The 24,688-nt window shown below is 37.5% G+C and overlaps 1 protein-coding gene across 2 annotated transcripts in view; it reads left to right on the top strand.

The window, feature by feature from the left end:
• LOC112050897 (serum response factor homolog) overlaps nt 1-24,688 on the top strand; it is a 306,772-nt gene that overhangs the window by 114,768 nt on the left and 167,316 nt on the right. The window contains exon 3 of one of the 2 annotated variants that reach the window (XM_052885040.1): nt 2,372-2,410. The exons of the other annotated variant lie outside the window; for it this stretch is intronic. Coding sequence (XP_052741000.1) covers nt 2,372-2,410 — 39 coding nt within the window. The remainder of the gene's footprint in view (nt 1-2,371; nt 2,411-24,688) is intronic. 2 annotated transcript variants of the gene reach the window in all.

Raw genomic sequence — 24,688 nt, 5'->3', positions numbered from 1 at the left:
CGTGACAACAACAAGCAGACAGACAACAAGCTACTCAACACTTTATACGTGTAAATCGCGCTTTAAGTAGGTACTTTCGTAGTTATATTAAAAATCTTTTAATCCCGAGATCCTGATGCGTGTATTAAAGTAAGGTGTGCGAAGTAGCTCACTCAAATTATAGTTAAATAATACCAAATTAAACCTTATTACAAAGGCAGTAAAGATCACATTGTATGATCAAACCGTGCCCTGCGTCAAATATTAGCGTTATTTGCACACGAGATACTGTCGTGCGACGAAAAGTTGTTCATAAAAACAGTTAATTTGTATTAACAAAATAATGTAATAGACGTTTTTTATTTGGGTGTTAGTAACTACTGGTATAAATTTCTTACATCTTTAAAAAATCTAGTCTATAATACAGCCCTACTCGATCTGTACATACTGTTTACCAACAAACATATCAGAAATGAAGGTAGAAAACGCATATCGTTTCATAACTTATTTATTTTAAATTATGTATTGTTTGTTTATAAAATGTTATTCGAAATATATTAACTACATCTAATTGTTCTAAGCATATTAATCAAATTTATTTCCATTAATTTTTTAATTTCAGAACAAGTTAATAATATTTATTATTAGGTGTGAAATGACTAGCGATTTATAGCCTCCATTTTAATATGTTTGTTGGTAAACAAACACACACATCGGGTATGGCTGTAGTATAGATGTAATATATTTTCAACTTGGAAATCTATGATTAGTTACTTCTTGAAAAAATCTGCTTGAGCTATTGTTAGGTATTAGTTAATATTTCGATAAATAGGAACCTTTAGCATCAAAATTGTATAGTAAAGCTCATCGATTAAATAAATTTCTGGTGCTGTTTACCCTAGTGCTTACCTTGATCAACCCTATGCCCGCCACTATGATTACCTATTACGACAAAACGATCGCAAGTGTGCAGGGTGTTTAAAAAGCGCAGTTAATGAAGGCGGCCGACTACCAAGGTCCGCAATTACTGCAAGTGGGTCGCTCGGACCGGTTGCGCACACGCGGGCTGATAAGCAGTGCTCCTCCAAATGTTGGACAGAGCCCTGTTATTTGGTAAGTGGCTCGAGAAAGTCCCTGTGGTCAGAAAAGTCCTGAAAATGCTCTATATATAAGACTGCCAAGTAGCATAGTGGGTAATGACTATACAATATTATTAATGCCGTCTTTGGTGTCCACCGGATTTAAAAAGTGTGCGCAGAAACTCCACGATTCTCGGTACTTCAGACCATGAAGACGGCGTAAACGGTGGCAACCCTGCGTGGTTAATAAGGTGACCTACACCCAACACGGTGGCAACCCTGCGTGTTAACATCCAAGTGACCAAGCGTTTTACTTCAACGTTTTGAATCTGAACTGCAGAAGTGTGGGCTGCCCTTCCAGCGTCTGTGTTTCATGCCAACAATTTGGATATTTAAGGCAAGAGTGCATAGAAGTTTTCAAGCCAAGAGCGTCTCATATTAGACCACATTATTGTTTCCAAGCACAGGCCGCTTTACTACATTAATGCATAGAAACCATCCATTTATCATTCATCATTATTAAAAAGTTATTGTAATTTTTTGACAAAATATATTTTATCGTTTTTAATATTAAATATCCAAAAAAGCTGGAAACCTTAGCTGCCACTGACAATTTGTACTGCAGTAAAATGAGTTAGAACGTGTGTGATACAAACATTCGGGCGCATTTTAAAATATTGCGTGAGAAATCTACTAGAATGAGTGCCTGATTGCCAGAAGTCCCACAGTTTTAACCGAATTAAACAAAGGGAGGTTTCCAATTCTCAAGGTAAAAGTTTGTTAGCTCATGCCCCATACTATATTACTTACTACTATAGTGTTCTACTCGTATAGTATAATATATACTGTACTATAGGTAAATACGGTAAGGAACTATGGACATTGGACTGTGAAACAACTCTAATTGTGAGGTAATGTAGATAGGCATTACCCTAAATCAAAATTTTGTAATGTATGAACGGTTTACTCGTTTATATTTATTTTATGTAAATACCCTACAATAATGCTGAAGTAACTCTACCGTAATAAATTAACCTATATTTAACATTAATTGATTAACAATTATAATAAATTCCTATCAACACAGAATTTAATATTCTTTAATAATATTCCAGAATAATTATTTAATTTATACATATAACACGTATTTGTAATCGCCGTAATTATATAAATGCCTTGAACTAATATAATGTGATGGATGGATCGCAAGAATAACACTTATCCCATTAAAAATAGGAGTTAATTTTGAATGCGGGCTGTAATTTGTTATGACTACTAATATTTTAACCGAGTGTTTGTGTTTCTCTAAACAGGAATCGGAAGAGAGTGCTGGCTGCAACAGTAAATGCAAGGTAAGTGCAAAAAATATATAAAATCATTAACGTACTTATTAGTGGCCCAACAGAAACTTGCAAATCGGCAATCGGAATCTAATGTTTGACTTTTTTAGGGCGATTATAGTATTAAGTATTCATAAAAGTTATATATGCCATTGTCATGGTAGCCAGTGTAGCACGAGTGCTACAATCTATAATTACGTGCAGTGGCATACAATACTTTTTCCAAGACCAAGAAAAAATAATGAACAAAATTTGGTAAATAATAATAATAAAATACAGGCTTTGGGCATGAGTCTAGTTAAAATAAACGATTCTGATTATGAATGAAAAGAATTATACCAGTAGTTATATTATTAGTAGTTTACGGCCCCATTACAAAGGCCAGACCTGCCCCTTTGTAGTCGAACATGTAGCTCAGACCCACCGTTTCCAATACGGGTAGACGATGTAAGACTCTGTAAGGATCACTTATCATCATCATCATCATTAACAGGCGATGGATGCTCACAGATGGACATAGGCCTCTTGCATGAACTTTCAAACAAAACGGTCTCGAGCCGCCAGCATCCAGCGGTTCCCTGCATCCGCTTGATGTCCTTACTCCACTTAGTGGGGGGGTCGACCAACACTGCGCTTTTCGGTGCGGCATCGCCATTCCAGCAGCTTGAGACCCCAACGTCCATCGGCTCGTCGAACTATGTGCCCTGCCCATAGCTTTCGCGACTCGCTGAGCTATGTCCAGTGACTTTGGTTCTTCTGCGGATCTTCTCATTTCGGCTTCGATCTCGGAGAAAAACGCCAAGAATAGCTGACTCCATCGCCCGCCGAGTGCTTTTGAGTCTTCTTATGAGGGCTACAGTCAGCGACTAAGGGGTGTGGATTTTTACCTTCTCCTAACAAGTTAGCCCGCTTCCATCTTAGATTGCATCATCACTTACCATCAGGTGAGATTGTTAGTTAACTTAAAAAAGAATAAAAAATAAATAAAAATCCGTAAGTCATCACTACCACATTTTATTGACCGGAACCAAAGTGGCTTAACATACTCTCCGAGACACCCAGGACTCGAACCAACGACCTCGTGATTTGAAGATACATAGGCTAGCCACTGATCTAAAGAGGCAGTTAAATGAATTATAGTATTAGGTAAACGTAGCCGGTGGCGTGGCTTTATCACCATTTAGTCGTCGAGTCGGTCGGCGAGCTCATTTGAACAATTTACGACGATGTTGATGTTGTTTATTGTGAACAGGACCGAGCACTGATCCGATCGTGATTGAGTACAGGAGGGCTACTCTGCAACTATATTTTGTATAACTCGCAAGCGTGAGTTTCGAATTCACCTCTATCTTTCTCTTTCTATAGTATCGTCAGACAGAGAGAAATATAGGTGAATACGAAACTCGCACTTGCGAGTTATACAATCACTAACTGACGCCGCGCGGTTTCATTCGCGTGGTTCCCGTTCCCGTAGGAATACGAGGATACTATATAGCCTATAGCCTTCCTCGATAAATGGGCTATCTAACACTGAAAGAATTTTTGAAATCAGACCAGTAGTTCCTGAGATTAGCGCGTTCAATCAAACAAACAAACAAATTCTTCAGCTTTATAATATTAGTATAGATTGTTACAGAATAACCCTGCAGTTCAGAGTTGGTGAGCCAAATGTCGCTTAGTGTGTAGTTTGTTTTATTTATCTCTTTGATTGTAATAAAATAAATATCACGTGTCTTAAACGGTGAAGGAAAAACATCGTGAGGAGACCTGTATACCTGAGAATTTTCTTAATTCTCTGCGTGTGTGAAGTCTGCCAAGTAGTATGCAGCGTAGTGGACTATTTGGCCTAACCTAATTTAGCTAAATAAACTAAACTAAGGACTCAAGTTCAGCAGTGAGCCGAATTTTTTGGGTTGATAATGATGATTGACCATGATGAATCTCTTTGACGACCCAAATCTCTACTAATATTAATAAGCTGAAGTTCCCATGTCGACTTCATTTTCAGTACTTCTAACATCAGTCCAAATCGCTGTTCTAAAATCCACAGACCTGTTTCAAATAAAGTAATTCGTGTTTGAATCTCTGTCTACATCTTCTAATTGGACGTCAACTTCATAAGGGTGTCTTCGCACAGGTTACGACCATTCGCCCGGTCATTATCTAATGGCCATGCTTATCGATGGATTGACCATTGTGGCAGCTAACCCGTTACACGTTACAGTTTGTCCCTACAAAGCACTACTATTGGACTCACCGACAAACACTCGATACGAGACGAAGACACGTGTATAGTTTTTGTGGGCTACGCAACCGTTTGTTAGGCTTTGTGGTTACCATATAAGCGGGTTTTGTGGGACATGTTCCTTGTAGAAGGAGCCACTGTCCTCCTTTAATTTAGCTTTACTTTGTGAATGCTAATTATAAAAAGGGAATCATCATTATCATGTCAGACGGACGTCCACGGGAGGATATAGACCTTTTGGAAATCGCATGCATCCAACGAATTCCTGCTAATCGCTTGATGTTATCACTCCACCTAGTGGGGGGTCGATTAACACTGCGTTTTCTAGTGCGGGGTAGCCATTTCCAAAAAGGATATAATTCATTTATTTTTCTATTTTCCGCGAAAATCAGAAAATCCTCTACGCACGTGATTTTTTACGAAGAATAGCTAAATATATTATTTAGGTACCTACCTATTCCTTGTGTAATAGTTTATTTATATAGCAGAAGCTCAGATTGTCTATTATTAGAGCACAGGCAATTAAATAAAAAAAAAAGTTCAAAGATAAATATATCAATAGACTGACAAATACCGGTCTAAAAATACGAAACCATAAAAATACCATCTGAATTTTTTAATGTGAAAAATCGCTCGCCATTCAAGTGATTCCTATTTTTTAATTTTATTTTTTATTTCCTATTTTTTAGCTTATCGGAATTTTTAATGTATCGAAATTCGTTATGGACTCCTTTATCGGAACTGTCCTGTTTCACAGAGTTGCGTGGCGACCCTACCGCAGTAAAAAGTACCATACAGGCTGTCGTGGCTAATTGCATAAATAATTCACAGTGAAGCCGACCGTCGCCGCGGCATCAATAACCGCGCCGCGCCGGTGTGTCGACACCTTTACACTTGCGAAATATTGAAGTTTTAACTCAGGAGGCTCGATAGCTCCGCGGTTAGTTGACTTCAATGCAAGAGGGCCGAGGTTGCATACCTCAATCTATGGTTAATCTCAAACGGTGCCAGGTTTGATTCCCGTCAACTGTGATATATAGCTATTGTGATACACATTACTAGCTTAGTTTTTGCTTAGTTAGGGAAGAAGTGGAGGAATATAGGTCATGTTAAAATCTGTACTAATACTATAAAACTGGGGTTTGTTCGTTTGTTTGCTTGAACACGCTAATCTCAGGAACTACTGTTCCGATTTGAAAAATTCTTTCAGTGTTAGATAGCTCATTCATTGAGGAAGGCTATAGGCTATATATTATCCCCGTATTCCTACGGGAACGGAAACCACATGGGTGAAACCGCGTGGCATCAGCTAGTTGGTTAATATTCTCCCGCCCTTTAAATCATTGTGCTCTGTATATGTATGTTATATAATGTTTATCTATTGTCTATGTCATATCACTTGTATTAGGAGGCAAAAGCACAGTTTGCTCTTAGCGTAAATAATATTAGGGCTCTTATACACTGGCGGCACGTCGCCAGCGGCGAAACCTGCTGCCGTATGCGTGAGAGAAAAGGAAGCCAGACAGAGTGGCGCGGTAACGCGTTACGTTACAAAGCGGTTACCCCTCCCATAAGAAGTTATCACTTCAAAAATCAAAATTCATTTATTTCAAGTGGGCTTACTTTACCAGCACTTTTGAAACGTCAGTTGACTATTTGTAAAGACTACCATGGGTTCGGAAGGCAGTTTCTGCTGAGAAAAACCGGCAAGAAACTCAAAAGTTGTTCTTTAGAAAAATCATACAGTATTATAATGTACAGTTATTGTTAAAATCCTTACAAATTCTTTTATTTTTACTTCTTATTATTTTTGTTATTATTATACGTTCAAACTGAAATGTTAGCATGTAAGTTTTACATTAGTGAATTAGTAAATTCTTTGTGAAATAATAAATAATTTAAACCCTTCCTGTGTGTAGGTAGAAGCTAATCCATTGGCCTCTAAGCATCTTTTCATGTATTTGTCATTGTCACCAGTATCATCTTTATGGTTTCACAACATACTATATTACGCTTTAAATGACATGCAATTATTAAAATTTGTTTGTATATAACCGACATACCTCGCAAACAAATTTATTCATCCATAACGCGCAGCTTGCATAGCGATCGATTAAATAAAAAAAAAACGAATGATACATTGCCTAAGGTGCGCTGGTGATGGTTAGAAAAAAACCGGCCTGTTAGTGTAATGAGATATCTAAAAGTATATTTGTTGTGTCTACCATAAAATTGCCCCGTTGGTCCAGTGGTTAACTAAAGGATTACGAGGTTCTGGGTTCGAGTCAAATTTGAAATAATGAGTACCTATTTAGATATTTTCAGTAAATATTTTCTGTGGAAAAGTTAATGGTGTGCCCCCATGCCTCGGAGAGCAAGTTAAGCTGTCGGTCTGGGTCATTATCATCAACATGTGATAATCATCATTATCAAGCCATATTCGGCTCTAGAATGAGAGGGGTTAGGCCAATAGTCCACTACTGGCCCACTGCGGATTGGCAGACTTCACACACGCAGAGAACTAACAAAATTTTCTGGTATGTAGGTTTTTTCACGATGTTTTTCCTTCACCGTTTGAGACACGTGATATTTAATTTCTAAAAATGCACACAACTAAAAAGTTGAAGGTGCATGCCCCGGACCGGAATCGGAGGCAGAGGTCATATCCACTTGGCTATCACGGCTCTTCATCTGATAGTGATATTAAAAGAGACGGAGGAAGACCTTCGTCTCCGTCGAACCCAGGAGGGTTCGATCCCCGGCTGGGCCGATTGAGGTTTTCTTATTAACTTAGTAGGGTTTTAACTAGACACAGCCTAAGCCTCTCACCGGCTAGATTTGGACCAATTATGGAAACCTCATCAGCCCAGCCGGGGATCGAACCTCCGTTTTATAAATCCACAGCGCATACCACTGCGCCAAGGAGGTCGTCAAAAGAATGATAAGCATAACGAAAGCACCCACTACGACATAACTATTATCCACACAACACTATAATCGTGACAATTAATGCCCTATTAACACATTATTTATTATACATAAGTCCAAATCAGGAATTAATTAACTACCTAGTGGCACATTATTCCGTACTTTTTCTGCATACGAAATCGCTTAAACCCATATTAGAGTCGGCTCTTCGCCGTTTTGGGTTTACGGGTACATATTTCTAATTAACTTTGTAAGTTTGTTGTTGGGGTATGCCAAGGGACATTATTATTGCCTTTTTAATAAATTTTTCAAATATCTACCCCATATGAGGTTGTGTGGAGGAGTAAAAAGCTCACCCATTTTGAAAGATTTGCATCCATTTACAGAGAATGGGAAGTTTTTGAAAGTTAACGTTTGTTATGGGGTGCTTCGAGGTGAAGTTTTTAAAAGAGGGCATAGAGTATGGTCAGGTAACAAGGCCATGGTAGACACTTATACGGAAATGGAACATTACTATAACTAGGTACTGCTTTATGGAGGATGGCCTAGCCCTTTTAAAATCACACTAATATTATAAAGGCGAATGTTTGTGTGTATATTTGTTTCTCATTTGCGCTGCTCTACTGAAGCGATTTGGCTGAAATTTGAAATGGAAATACTTTTTATCCAGGAAATATCCATAAATCCCGCGGGGTTCGTGAAAAACTAAATTTTTACTGGGACGAAGTTGCGGGCGTCCGCTTGTAGGCTGATAATGATCAGTAATCGAACCCAGGTAAAAACTCCCTATTTTTGCCAAAATTCATTCATTCGCTTCCCGATTCATGAGTACCAACGTCATCAGTCCACCGTCTCGTTGCTCTTCCATCATTTCTTTTGCCTAATGGACTTCTCCATTTTGTTGATAGAGAGGTACCACCTTCAAATTCAAACAATAAATCAAACTTTCTAACTACCAAGCCATATTGGCTTCATTAAATTACCCGACACGTCCAAATTTAAATGATTTTATTATCTGTCCACTATAAAAGCTTCCTTCCTGAGTGACAAAACATGAATAAAATATTACATTGAACCACCATTCCGAACTACCGTTGTGTGACGTCACTAGACAGAGACAGGCGACATTCTCAACCGATCCAAACGAGACAAATATACACTACAGACAAGTTGCCAAATAGGGTGGTCACATGTAACTAAATATCGCAATAAACGTTCATCGGATGCAGTTATAGGAACGCCACTTTCGCGGGCGATTTGATTTTGGAACACATATTTGATTCAAAGATGGCGGATAGAATTTGCGCGTGTATTTTTAAGAGGAAAAGCGATTTTCGTAACATGCGGTCAGCACGCGACGATTAACGGTTTGACAGGTGTGTGTCACCGTAGATCGTCACTTTTTAACACATTGACGTTTGTTACGACGAAAGGGACGTGCAAAAAGTGATGGACATCTAAAAAATGGCGTCAGAGCTTCTTCGCGTTACGTTTTTCTGACACTTTTTGCAACTTTGCTGTTTTTATTGACAGGACAAACTGTAGGCGAGAACATCCATTGGTCCGTTCTGAAATATTACCACGAATAAGAATATTTCTGTAACTGTAACTATTTTGTGTAGTACCTGATGGAAACAATGTATGTTTTTAAAAACAGGTCGTTAATACGTAAGTCCACCTGACTTACCTTACCTTATCAGCCGATAGACGTCCACTGCTGGACATAGGCCTCTTGCATGGACCTCCAAGCACAAAGATCTCGAGCCGCCAGCATCCAGCGGCTCCCTGCAACCCGCTTGATATCCTCGGTCCACCTAGTGGGGGGTTGCCATTCCAGCACCTTGGGACCCCAACGTCCATCGGCTCTTCGAACTATGTGGCCCGCCCATTGCCACTTCAGCTTCGCGACTCGCTGAGCTATGTCAGTGACCACCTGACAACTTATAAAAAATATTAAGTAGTCAGGTGGACTTATGGATACATAGATGTCTTTTATAACCCTCCGATGTAAAAAAGAGAGGTGTTGACATTAATAACACAGACGTGTATATCTGTGTATCCGTGTACCTGTTTGTGGAAGCGTAGTTTTATAATGAATGCACCGAATAAGGTGCGATTTTTTTGTGTCAAAAAATGAAATAGGTTATTAATTTCTATAAAAACGGAAAATCCCTAAAAAAATTGCGATTACTATAACATCACTTACAAATTACTATAACTATTACTTAGCAAATACCGTTTAAAAGTTATTTTGAAATAACATAACCATAGCATAACGTGATATAGTGACGTCATAACGTCTTGAACAGATTTCATTTTATCTACTGGTTTCTCTAAGTTTTTAATGTTAAAACACTTTGCGATAGGTCGTTGCCGGTAATAGGGATGATGACAGTTTTTTAAATTGTATATAAATTAAGAGTATACTAATTTGTAAAAGGAACAGGGTATCTGCGATCATTACTTTCGGAGCTACAGGGATTTAAAGGGTCAGATTTGCGGCGCTGCCGCGGATCCCTGAAAAACGCCCCATAGAAAATGACACGAACTAATAACGTCGTAGGCAATGTAATGATCGTTAGATTTGTATGTGCGTTCAAACAAAATTACTATTATCTTTGTTGTTTGTGCGTTTATGTTTATAGTTCAAATATTAAAAAATGTCACATTTAATGTTAGGAAGCTAAAACTGTATGAATTTTCATCTAATTACGATAAAATATTTTTAATAGATTTTGAAATTTTATAATCTCATTTATTTTGCAAATATCCAGACAATCTTTGCTTTTTATGTATAAATTAGTTAACATTGACCCTATTTACCCGAATGTATCATAAAAATCAATATATTCAAACCTAGTCATCATCCCCATTCGCCACGGCCAGAGCTACTAAGCCTGAACTATACTAGAGATCTTGAATAGGTAAGACATAAAGCGGAACAAACACACAAACCGACTAGCTATTGCTATATAACTGCAATCGTACCTGGCGAAGATTAGATGGAATCGCGCCAACCTGGTGAGAATGGCAGTTTTATAGACTCGTATTGTACAGTATTTAAATACCATCGATATTTACAATCGCAAGTTTTCGATAGATTTATTTGCTTAATCTTTTGTAAGCGCTGATTCATCTATCACCGTCGATTTCTATTGCTGACAGCGGTATTGTGTATAACATAGATTATAGAAGTCGGAGACCATAGAGAAGGGTAGAAGTAGTTTTCTTAATTTAATTTTTCCTAAAGTTTCTTTTTTATATTTAAAAATTGCAATCTCATGCGATATAATCTTAGTTAATATCTAAGGATTTAAAGGTACTTGTAAGAGCTGGTATCAGATGATCTTAGTATATTGTAACCCTGAAAGTTACTTGTAATAATCAAAAATAGCACATTTTTTATTTTTATTACATAACAATTTAATCTAGTAGTCAGATCTAGTAATTCAACAATTTCTAGAGAAAAAATGGATGTAGATTAAATAAAATATGGTGGCGTTTCCTCCCCCAAACGTGCGTCGTGTAACAAATTCTTTGTTCTTAAAGCCATGAAGTGGTGTAGTTACATTTTTAATAGAGATGATGGATTGTTGTACACCAAAACGTATCTATTTTGTTAATATTAGTTTTTTTTTAATTGGGAGACAATTCTCAAACTATGGGAACATTTTTTGAGACGTATTCACGTCTAAAGCCATATAGACATCTGTTATTTCTATCTTACGGCTAGTCTGTGCATATGCTATGGCACAAAACGACTCAAAATTATCTGCATCTTTATCTATGGCTGTCCAGTTTGAAATAATAAATCGAGATTTTGAAATGTTAAGCGGTTCACACACTAACAAGCGTATGAGCTGTTTCTAGGTAGGAATTGTCGGTATCAACTTACATTTTACTTAATTACTTCTACATTGAGGTCGGAATTTGGCTGTAAGGTATTTGTATGTTCGTCATTTTCTAAGACTAGCATAACTTTTTGTTTGAACTTTAATTTTTTGTATTGTTTCACAAGAATTATGGCAATTTACTTAAATGTACAGACAATCCGCCTCCTCATATTTATTTGTTGAATTTAAGGAATTCGTTTTCAACTGAAAAATATTTCAGTAACGCAAATCAATAAGAATTTTCTATTTTAAAAGTTAAGCATGGTATTTACTTAATGTAATTAATTATGTCTTATAAGCACGTGTAGAGATATTTCTTTAAATTAAACCTTTGGCGCCGACAGAACAGTATCTTTGGATCTACGCATGCGCCGTGTTTATTACTGGGATTTCAAATCTGTGCTTGATTTCTCCGAAGACCATTACCTAGCAAAGAAAACTGTACCTTATGTATTTCCAAATAGAGTAAAAAATTGCATGTGCATGAATATTCAGTTACGTTATATCAGTTTTGAGTACTCGAGGTGTTGATTTAAGCGGAAACTGAGAAATGAACTTATCTCTTTCCTATTTATTGTTGTTATATACACACGTCCCGCTCTATTTATCTAGCGGTTGGTGTGGGAATTGTAATTTACGTCTCAATTATTGTGGTTCAAATAAAATAATTGCGTTAAATTGACAGCGCGTATTCAAACAATTTGTTAACGGCGGCACTGTTTGATGTTTCACTCGCTCGATATCGACTGATTAATTTGACTATTGTAGTAACGATGGTGTTTCGTGCCACTTTGTTACGATTTCCGGTTCACAAAATTCAATTGGCTTTTGACGCTAATGTAGATGTTTGAGCCTTCACCGTTATGGGTGTTTCAATTCCTTGAGGTTGACCTCAACCGAGGAGTTAATTTAATTTCTAAGGTCGATCGCTATCCTAACATCAAAAATACATTCTACAAAACACTTTTTTCTACTATACTTGAGACTACCACATTTTGGAATTACAAATAATACAATATAAGTAAGTACATATTGAGGTGTGACAGCCCAGTGGATATGACCTCTGCCTCCGATTCCGAAGGGTGTGGGTTCGGATCCGGTCCGGGGCATGCACCTCCAACTTTTCACTTGTGTGCATTTTAAGAAATTAACACTTGTCCCAAACGGTGAAGGAAAACATCGTGAGGAAACCTGCATATCAGAGAATTTTCTGAAGTGTGTGAAGTCTGCCAATCCGCATTGGGCCAGCGCGGTGGACTATGGCCTTAGCCCTCTCATTCTGAGAGGAGACTAAAGCTCAGCAGTGAGCCGAATATGGGTTGATAATGATGATGACAATGTTGAAGCTACTGAAGCTTAAATTTAAATTCAGTTTAAAAAAAATTGTATGTTGAATTTCCTCCAGTAAATGATATGTTAATTGATATTGTTGTCATTCCGCCATGTGCCGGTAGTCGATCATTTCTCGTCCGAGTCGCAATATTGAAATTCATGCAAAGCCAGCCGTCGCCGGGTCCGGGCCCGGACAGATGAACATGTTTATGGGCTCGCTCGGACATGTCCGGTTTTCGGTTGCGCACTGGAATACAAATGAAAACGATAACTGCCGTGTACGCCCTTATGTTGGAAATCACGGACTTGTGTTATGACTAGACGCCGCTTGTTAATAAATTGTCAGGCTATAACGACCTACTACAGAACTAAGCATCACTCATTATTATAGAATAGATCTACCACGCTGCTCCAACGCGAGTATCGTGCGTAACTAGCGCTCGCCCGCGACTTCGTCCGCCCTCATAGTAGTATCGCTGTAAAAATGGAGTAACTTCTCCCGTTTTCCCAACATTTCCCTTAACTGCTCTGCTCCTATTAATGGTAGCGTGACGAAAAGTATACTATAACCTGCCCAGGAGTATGAAGAATAATTGTACCAAGTTTAGTTAAAATCCGTCGAGTAGTTTTTGTTTCTATAACGAACATACAGACAGACGAAAATTTTACTGATTGCATTTTTGGCATCAACATCGATCACTAATCAGCCCCTGATAGTTATTTTGCAAATATTATTTCATGTACAGAATTTACCTTTCTACAGATTAAAAAAAAATACAAAACTCTAAAATTTAAAAAATATATAATGTTAGGGACCGACTGAACGTGCACTCGAAGCACGAGGGTTTTACACTGAGACTACTTTACTGAGAGTGTATATGAAAGAAGAAAAGTTCTAAATTTTCTTTGACCTAGTGTTCCGAAGAAGGTTAACCACTGGCCAACGAGCCAATTCAGACGACTGAATATATTATTGAATTACATTGGGAATATAAATAAAGTTTGAATACTAAATTGATGACAAATTGAGGAAAATCGAGTCGAAATTTCTCTCACGAGATTCTAGATCGCCTAGACAGAACGGACTTCCTTTGCGCCCGTTGAACTCTTTCGAACGCCGACAGTGTACAAAAAACGAAAAATTTTCTTTGACCTGTACTAACGCGGGGGAAAATGGATCTTAAGCTTAGAACACAAGGTTGTGTGTTGTTTGGTTGAGGTTTATTTAGATGACGGAAGCGATGCGGCCTCGCGTTGGTGTGTGGTACAACTAGAGGCATATTTTGTTTTATTATTAAAATACATAGTAATAGTAATTACTTGACTTGGCTCTGTATGTGGCGTCGGTTCACGAGGATTTTTTTCTACTAAATGTCAGTAATTCTCAGTCCTGAGTAAGTATGTTGGTAGTATTAATCTAGTCGGGCATACTCCGACGTATTATCACGTGAGTTTTAGCCGTGTTTCATAATCAATTAATATGAATAACACTCACGATAGTTTAAATTCTAAAATATGTTGGTAGTGTTGCACCCCATTGCCATCAGTCCTGGTAATTGTCTTTAACATTTGATAGTAATAGTTACAAAGTGAAATGGAACGAGAGCGTGCGATTCCCAGACATGCCTCATTTTAGTAAAGCTGAAAGTTGTTATATAAACGAAAGGAGACTAACCATTTGAAGGCCCATCAAGTTGCAGAAAAAAAATCAATTACGAAAAATCCCTTTTATTTTTTTATTTTAAAATAAATCAAAATCACCAAAAATGATAATTAGAATTCACAATTGTAAATATATTTTAGAACTTCCGGACGCCCGCGACTTCGTACGCGTGGAATTCAGTTTTTACATATCCCGCGGGAACCATGGATGTAAATGGCTTAAAATTTGGAATTAGTAGCCGCAGAACAAAGAAGGACCAAACATACACACACACAAACTTTCGCCTTTATAATATTAGTGTGATGTGTACATTTTGTTGAAATTTTGCATTTTATAATGTTAAGCAAATCACACTGAAATTATACCAGTCTAATTTATTTAATAAGTACAATGTACGTTGAGGAAATTGTAGTGCTTTAATGTACTAAATGGAAAAATTTGCAAACGCACTAGGCACATATATATTTATGATATGAAATCCTGGAGAAATTGAGGGGAATTTCCCTCAATTTCTCCAGGATTTCATCATCAGATCTTGACGTCATGGCAATGGGACCAAATGGGGAGTATACCGTTTAAAACAAAAAAAAATATTTTTGAAATCGGTCCAGGCGTCTTCAATTAATCAGCATACATACATAAAAAAGATACCGATCAAATTGAGAACCTCGTCCTTTTTGAAGTTGGTTAAAAATCGCGTTTCGCTTGTAACTTGTCGCCTGCGCCGCACGCGCCGAGAGGGCGCGGCTATCGCCCGACTGGACTAGTTATCGAAATCCATCCGGCTTGCCTCGCTGCCCGCCTGTCTCTTGTTGACGAGCGACACGAGATATTACTTCTTTTTCCTTTATACTTTACTACACCGCATACATAGATTGCCTGGAAGAGATCGTTATATTTCCGTCCGTTCCGTTCCGTTACTACTACTTACTCAGTCACACAGCAGGCGTTGGAACGAGCTATGCTCGGAGTATCTGCGTGATCAAATCAGAAATGAGGAGATCCGCAGAAGAACCAATTCACCGACATAGCTCAATGAGTCGCGAAGCTGTAGTGGCAATGAGTGGTACACATAGTTCGGAAAGCCGACAGACGCTGGTGTTTCAAGGTGCTGGAATGGCGACCCTGCAGCAGTGTTGGTCGACCTCCTACCAGGTGGACTGACGATATCAAGCGAGTCGCAGAGATTCGCTGGACGCAGAAAAGGCCTATGTCCTGCAGTGGACGTCCGTCGGCTGATATGGTGATGATGATGAACAGTCTTTACAACTAATTGAAGGGGGCAATATTTAATCTAAATATATAAAACTCAAAGGTGACATAGTGATCTATCAACGCTCAGCCCAAACCACTGGACGGATCGGGCTGAAATTTGGCATGCAGGTAGATGTTATGCCACAGGCATCCGCTAAGAAAGGATTTTGATCAATTCTACCCCCAAGGAGATAAAATAGGGGTTGAAAGTTTGTATGGAAAGTCCTTCATTTTTAGAGTTACAGTTTTAAAAATCATAAAAAAATAAGAAATATAACGTGATTCAGGAATTTTTAAAATTCAACCCCTTACAGTGGTGAAACAGAGGTTGAAAGTTTACATTGAGTTCCACGCGGACGTCTGCTAGTATATACCTAATATATTTAAAAAAATATGGCTTAGATCTAAACTAACATTATAAATGGGATGTGAGTTTGCTTGTTTAATTAATATAAACACGTCAATTAGCCATGTACTTCACAGTGTAGACTCATCGCTATGTAACTAGGTACCACGTGGTACCACTGAACTGTGTTGCCGGTATTCCAAGCATTCTTAAGCCGACATAATTGAGATAATTTGATTAAATCCTTTAAACATTATAATATAGTGTAACGGCGGGCGGGCGCGGCGCTCAAAGAGAAAGACTCGTAAATATACAAGATTAAACATTTATATTGGCCGCTTCGTAGAAGCCCCGATGCGTTGGTGCTGCGTGACTTAAAACCGTGTGCACACGGTACTAAATCTCTGCGTAGTTCCCGTTCACGTGGAAATACGGGGATAAAATATAGCCTATGACACCCTAAAATAACGTGGCTTTCTAGTGGTAGAAGATTTCTTTTTAATCGGTCTTGTAGCTTTTTAGTTAATCAGTTATATACAAAAATATAAAAATACAAATCTTTTCTCTTTACTATATTAGTTCCTACGGGCAATTAAATGGAACCAATCTGGAAATATACTCTTTCAAATCTCTCAAAAGTATGCCTGTGCTTTCAAAAGTAAAGAAATGACGAAGTTATGGGGTAACAAATATAAAAAAAAACATACGCGTCGAATTGAGAACCTCTTCCTTTTTTGCAGTCGGGTAAAAAAAATGTAGATAAAAATAATACCATTTCAGTGTTACGCTAACTTTTTAAAGATCTCCTGATAGTTTTGTGCTTTATAACCGAAAAGTCCTAGGTTTGGTTCAATTAAGTATAGCGGCACGACGCTCTCTGGTGTGCTCTACCTTTAGCGAGCGAACCCTTGACAATGAGATCTTGATATTATTTAATAGTTAGTAAAGAATTAATAATGTAACCGGCAACCGGAATAAATAATGACTTTTTAATGACTTACACTGAAATACTTCACAAACTTTCTTCCCGCTTAATTGAGCTTACCAAGTTTTATTTGTTTTTAATCGACTTCAACTAAAGAGGTTCGACGCGAATGTACATATGTTTGTATTTGGGCGAATCCCTTATATGATCTGGATGTGGTTTGTTTAAATCCAAACATATCAATAAATGGGGCATGTAAAAATATTTTTGTGAACTAAACGAAACAAATCACGATTTTGTTACTGATTGTGTAAGTGCCGTAGCCTCTTTAATGGGACCTCAGCGGCGTCACTGAGGGGTTTGGGCGAGCGCAAAAGCATCTCCTGATGTTCAAATCACTTACAGACTATGCGTTAGTGCAGTGCAGCAGTGGCGTAGCTTGCCTTGGAAGGGCCCTGTAACAAAATCACCTGATTAAGAGAGATTGTAGATTGAATTTTACAAATTTTTGCTTAGGGGCCCCTGAAGTCCGGGGGGCCCGTATCATTCATACGGCTGATACGGCGGTTAGTAGTTCTCGCGGTCATAAAGATGAGAATAAGCCGTAGTGTTCACTTAATATCAGGTGACTCGCACGCTCGTTTTTGTAACTTCCACTGTGGAAGCAAATATTGTCTCGTTGGTCTTTTAGTTGGCTTATGTGCTTTTGGATTATGAGATTCTGAGTTCAAGCTATGAAGCTACGTAACGATTTGCGTGGATGCAAATCGTTTCGTTTCTAAATCGCACAAAATTTTGAATGTCCTTCTGGCGTTTGTGTTTCCTGACACTTATAATTTAAACACCTTCAAAGCAAGAGTGAATAGACATATTCTAGGTAAGCGTACTCCAACTTAGAGCGCATTAATTAATGATGACCATCAGGCTTAATAATTGTAGTCAAACATATAAAAAAAATTAACATGTCCCCTCTCCTATAAGGAGGAAGGTTTGACACTGTAGTAAGCCGTTAAAATATAGGCTGATAATAATGATGATAGAAACTTAGTAATAATACATATTAATCGAAGAGTCATCGGTGGTCAATAATTTGTTATTGTTCATAGGCACGTAATAAAATATGTAAAACGATATCTTATTTCTCTCTATACGAATTCTCGGAATATAGATGACAGCTTATTATGCTGAGCATAGATCGTTGGAGATACATTCACATGTTCAGGGATTGCAAACATTTTCCATTACTCATCTACATTACATTTTGTCGTTCTGTTATATTTATGTTCTATATACATCTTTGACGGATTTGATACCGGTTGGACATATACCAAGGCAGTGTAGGCACTTGTTTATGTTTTCCTAGTTCTTGTGTAAAATGAGTAAAATCGAACTTAGATGTTACAAAATTCAAAATACTTTACTTTATATTTTGTAACTATTTAAAATTATATCTTCAAATAAACAATTTTAAACAATAGATATAACATTTTTGAGGTTGTTATTCTGGATTTCTTGCTAAAGTAAATGACAATAATTTGTATGATGATTTTTATAAGTATTAGTATTCCACTTACTTGATTCTCTGCTTGCCCCATCACTTACAACCTATACCTATCTATATCTTTAATTTTTATAAATGTGAAAAAATAAACAAAAATGTTGGCTATCCCTTCGATATATTGGAAATAGAGCTGTATCAGATTGCGATTACATCTTAGATGGTAATCTATCAACAATATTTTGTGTGTGCGGCATAATTTGATCGCGACTTGATGTTGATGACCACTGACCTCTGACGCAAGGTACCTACAATGAAACGAGAAGAATTTGCGAACTAGAGGTTTTAATAATTATTCAATCTTGTATGAAAAGTCACATTTAACAAAATTGTCTTTTCGTTGCTTGCTTGATCTGCAGAACTTTGAACCTACCACATACACTTGATATGATTGAAACTTTTTAGAAGTTAATAATAACCTAATTTTGATTTTTACAGTTACTTTATTTAAATCTACATACATTTATTTTAATTTCCTAAGTTATTAGTGGATAAAACTTTAATTTCTGAAAATTGTCCCATTCTATATCCGTCTCCAAGATGCAATCTACGTCTGTGCCTAATTTCGTCAAGATCGTTTCAACCAATATAGACTCGAATTTATAATATTCCTAACAGTTTCATTGCTGCATGTCCATATGATCAGTATTATCATCATTATCAACCCAAATTCGACTCACTGGTGAGCACGAGACTCCTCTCAGAATGAGAGGGGTTAGGTCAATAGTCCACCACGGTAACTCAATGCAGATTGGCAGACTTCACACACGTAGATAATTAAGGAAATTCTTAGGCATGCAGGTTTCCTCACAATGTTTTTCCTTCACCGAGACCCGTAAATAACTCAAAAGTTGGAGGTGCATGCCCCGGACTGGACCTACGTTCTCCGGATTCGGAGGCAGAGGTCACATCCATTGGGCTATCACGTTCGTTTCGGTTTGTGTCCATACCCTCTAAGAAATTCTCCAACAGCCCTGAGTTGGGAAGTTGATGGACTTGTGTAGAAGACTACGTAAGCCGTCAGTTCCGTCCATTGTCATTAGCATTTCAAAGAGATTATCACAGAGAGTAGAGTAGTATGTTTTATCTATTGTAAACTAAAAAAATGTGTCCATGTGTGTCGCGGCCGTGACGTATAGTAGTGTGTAAATTGCAGCGTCCCTTACATAAGCATGGGATGTGCAGGGCAGGCTGTACGAGTATAAATCTGCACTTTCTCTCGTGACAGCAACGCTTATTAAGTTTGGGGACCACAGCCTACAAGATACGGTATATTAAACAGCAACAGATTTCAGTTAAAATGAATAATGACCGTGATTCAGACATCGTTGCGTCTGCTAGCAAAAAATATCACCATTATTTTATTTTCACGACCCACTACAAAGACAGGCTTCCTCTTATACGTAATTAAATATATATTTATTTGCCTAATACACTACTTACCACTATTTTATAAATAGGTAAATGAGCGTCAACTCGCCAACAAACTGAATGTACAGTTTGGCGAGAGAATGGAATAAGATAGATAATTTTCAAGTCTTTTCAATAAAATAAAAAAGAAAAAAAAACGTATTATACACGTATATGTCGTATTATACAAGTAGTCTCAAGTTACAGTGTATTACCATTAACACGGTGTGCAAATTTTTAAAACTTTATGTAACACTGTTAAGGTAATTATTACGTACTTACAATGAAGATGGAGGACAGACATAGGATTTTTATTTCCACGTTTTCTCACAACTATAAATACTAAAAGAGCCGTGATAGCCCAGTGGATATGACCTCTGCCTCCGATTCCAGAGGGTGTGGGTTCAAATCCGGTCCGGGGCATGCAACTCCAACTTTTCAGTTGTGTGCATTCTAAGAAATTAAATATCACGTGTCTCAAACGGTGAAGGAAATACATCGTGAGGAAACCTGCATACCAGAGAATTTTCTCAATTTTCTGCGTGTGTGAAGTCTGCTATTGCGAATTGGGCCAGCGTGGTTGACTATTGGCCTAAGCCCTCTCATTCTAAGAGGAGACTCGAGCAGCAGTGAACCGAATATAGTTTAATAATGATGATGATATAATCATTTAATTTGACGTTATTAAAAAAAAAACATTTAAATTGACTGTATTTCGTACACTGTGGCGAAAGCAATACTGTTACTGTATTTCGGAGTACAGTTTTTTGCGCGGCACTCGTTACTGAGACTTCGATAAGATTACCGCCAATTTATAATAACTAACTAGCGAACATATTGTTACTTGTTTTTATGTTTATCATGTAGTAGGGCTGTTTGGTACAGTGTTTGTTTGAGGAAGAATTCATTTTTTAAGAACAGACTATAAAGTATTTCAGTCTTTGATGATGATGATGAGGTTTTGGACCAGGGAATATCTAAACGACAAAGATCTTTAAAGGCAATAAATTAACATACTTTTGTATGATGGACATGGGTGTTTTCCAGTGTCAGAGTATGTTTGTACATAAATTGATCTGAGAGTGATTTTTAGACATTAGTTAATTTATTAAAGTTCAAGGGTCTCTAGCGAAGGCTGTTTTTTACTTGTCGAGGAAAAAATTCCTCTGGACTTCTACCGGCTAGTTGGCAGGGCATCACCGAAATGCATGACTTAAAAAACCTCCCCTGTACACTCCGTGGTCAGTGCGGAACCGCTTAGCATTTCTTTGCACTCTAGACTACTTACTTACTTATGCTTAGGAAATTGTTTTTCTAGCTCTTAATGCAACCGTGCAAGCAAACTCTATAGTTTTCTGGTGCAGGTACATACTACCGTACCTACTTATGGTAGGTAGAGCATACTGATTTTATAAATTGGCAGGCTTTCGCTCTACCACATTTTGATTAACGATTTGTTCGGAATAGAATATCATTTACATAGACTTACTTTAACCAGTAAATCTGATATAAACTGCTGACAATTTTAAATATCAATGACCTGAAGAAACTCCAATCGTACCAATATAACAAAATAACTTAAATAACTTGGAGACAATATAATTTACATTCTAAGCATCGGTGGCTGCCATTACCTTACCATTATTACTTGGAGTAGTAGAAATCGTGCATATAAATATGCATAAGCCATAAGCATCCATACATTTTTGTTGTGCAAAATCTCCGAAAGTCTTTAATTGCATCGTTAGCCTCCGAGAGGCATTGTTCTGGTGCAAGATAAAAAGCCTTATTGAAATTTTTGCCCCGAACGCCTCTAATAGTGTCGCCAGGTGCCACGATTGCGCGAGACGTCCCGATTTTCACGAGTCTGATGACACGTATAGGTTTATATTCGATTGGGACGTTTAATGTCCCGAGTTTTCCTCTTCAATCATCTCACTTTTTGTAATTATGACAGGTAAACAAATGTAGTTATTTTCTGTTTACTATATATTTAAAATAAATACTATAAAAGAGTGAAAAATATCTTCTCATCCTTTAAATAAAATATTGTTTTGTTAAAATATAATAAAGATGTCTACTTTAAGGGTATTTGGTAAAGAGATGCCACTAAGTGTCACATCACGCGTGTCGGGCAATAGAGAAAATAAAATACGTTTTATACCTGGTCGATTGAAGGTTTTGATCTTCGCTATCTGCTACTTCTCAAAGCCACTAAAGGCTTAACTTCGGCCTACCTATGGTACTTATGGTAGGTATATAGATTTGATAAAATGGCGAAAGTCTGACAAAACAAGCTCTTTAATCAACCAACTTTTTGTTCAGGAACTAGAAAACTAATTTTTTTTTAGAAATCTATTGTAGCTCTTTCGATCTGAAATCCCGACAATAAAACTCTCGTCCCGATATTTGCCACACAACACTAGCCTCAAGCTATCGGTCCTTTGCGTATAAAAGAGTAATCCTGAAGCAGTATTGACCACCTATAAGCCGAATTTTAATAAGATTCTTGCAAAAATAAATAGGGTCCCATTACTTGTGTTATGTTATTGTCCGTGATGATTTGTCGTTGTTGATGATGAATGATTGTATAAATACGAGTATCTATCTCTCTCTCTCTCTCTCTCTCTCTCTCTCTCTCTCTCTCTCTCTTTCTCTCTCACACTTATCAGCCGATAGACGTCTACTGCTGGACATAGGCCTATTGCATGGACCTCCAAGCACAACGGTCTCGGGCCGCCAGCATCCAGCGGCTCCCTGTAACCCGCTTAATATCATCGGTCCTAGTGGGGGTCGACCAACACTGCGTTTTCCGCCGGGGTCGCCATTCCAGCACCTTGAGATCCTAACGTCCATCGGCTATTCGAACTATGTGGCCTGCCCATTGCCACTTCATCTTCGCTCAACTCTCGAAGCTGAGTATCTATGGTAATATAATAAAGCAAACAATTTGTATGTTTGTACGTATGTTTGATTAACGCGTTTATCTCTGGATACCTGTCGGATTGTAAAAAAAAATTACTTTTTATTTTATTTTTATTTATTTATTGGATATGCAAACAAAGTCAGCAGAAAAACGTTAAACATACATAAGATTAATAAATCAGTAACAAGTCTTATACTGTCACGGAACTGAAGAGTCCGGAAAACTTAGATCTATGAAAAAGATGATCTAGATCTAGATCTATGAAAAAGATCTATGCTCCATATCACACTAATATTATGTAAGCGAAAGTTTGTGTGTGTGTATGTTTGTTCCTCCTTTACGGCTACTGGAGTGATTTGGCGGAATTTTGGAATGGAAATTGATTTTACTCTGAATTAACACATACCAGCAAAATCCAAGATTCCCGCGGCATTAGTGAAAAATTGAATTCCAAGGAATGCGGACGAAGTCGGGTGCGTCCGTTAGTCTCCTATAAGGAGGGAGGCCTGCTTTGTGTGTAAGTGCTTTGAGTGAGCTGTTAAAATAGGCTGATAATAATGTTCTTTCAGTGTTAGATAGCCCATTTATCGAGGAAGGCTATAGGCTATATTATATGCTAAGACAAATAGGAGCGGGGCACCAAAGAAGAATGTTTTAAAATCGGCTTAAGCTGCGTGCGCTGTAAAGTTTCGAAAAACCATGTATTTGACAGAATTGTTCCCGTTAAAAAGTTATAAAAAAAGTCCGGTTACCGGGGGATTTGTGTAAAACTTAAATCCACGCTGACGAAGTCACGGGTGCCCGCTAGTTTAATTGAAAAATGAAAAAATGCGAAATGTAGTAAACAAAACTTTATTGACGTCGTTACAAATAATTATAGACAGGCAAACAAAGTTTTTGCCCTTTATGTTAAAAGTTAATTATTAAAATTCAAATATGGAAGTTTTTAAGTCTCAAAAAATAAGATATATTTTTTACGATAATGAACCATTTAAGACTGTTTAAAAAAGTATTAACTAGCCTATTAAACGCAAAACACGTGTTTTTGCGGTTACGAGTAGGCCGGATTAAGGAGGTCTAATGGCGGACGAAGTCGCGGGCGTCCACTAGTACATACACATTTAAAATTTTCACACAGCACAATTTCGCGATCACAAGTCGAATGTAATTGTGTTAGTAAAAACTAAACAATTAAAAATTAGTCTGCAACGGCCCAGCGGGACACCCACGGCGAATGTTTGCCATGTCGTGAGTGTATGTTGGAACAGACATACATACATACCAACAATATCTAGTTTTTGTGAACGTTGTTCAGATCGACACGTATTTGTATAATCAACATATTTGTGACTTGTAACCATATAACAATGTTCTTGAGTTGTTCGTTCGCTTTTTTTTGTATTGTTGTTACAATGTTTGCTCGTTCGTGACATTATCCGTATCTCCTATTAATTTAATTAGTTTATATTATTATACAGGGTGCTCGGGAGTATTTCACATAACTCTAGTATTATATTCTTTACTGAAAATTTATTTAAAATGTTCAAGAAACATGTGTTTAGAACACATGAATTAATATTTTCGGGGTAAATAATATTTCTTTTGTAAATAGTCTATACTAATATTATAAAGCTGACGAGTTTGTTTGTTTAATTGAACGCGCTAATCTCAGGAACTACTGGTCAGATTTGAAAAATTCTTTCAGTGTTAGATAGCCCATTTATCGAGGAAGGCTATAGGCTATATATTATCCCCATAATTCTACGGGAACGGGAACCACGCGGGTGAAACCGCGCGGCGTCAGCTAGTC

Source organism: Bicyclus anynana, chromosome 13 (assembly GCF_947172395.1).
Source record: "Bicyclus anynana chromosome 13, ilBicAnyn1.1, whole genome shotgun sequence".
NCBI classification, from domain to species: Eukaryota; Metazoa; Arthropoda; class Insecta; order Lepidoptera; family Nymphalidae; genus Bicyclus; species Bicyclus anynana.
The sequence above is the reverse complement of the archived record's forward strand: the minus strand, read 5'-3'. Positions and strand labels throughout refer to the sequence as shown.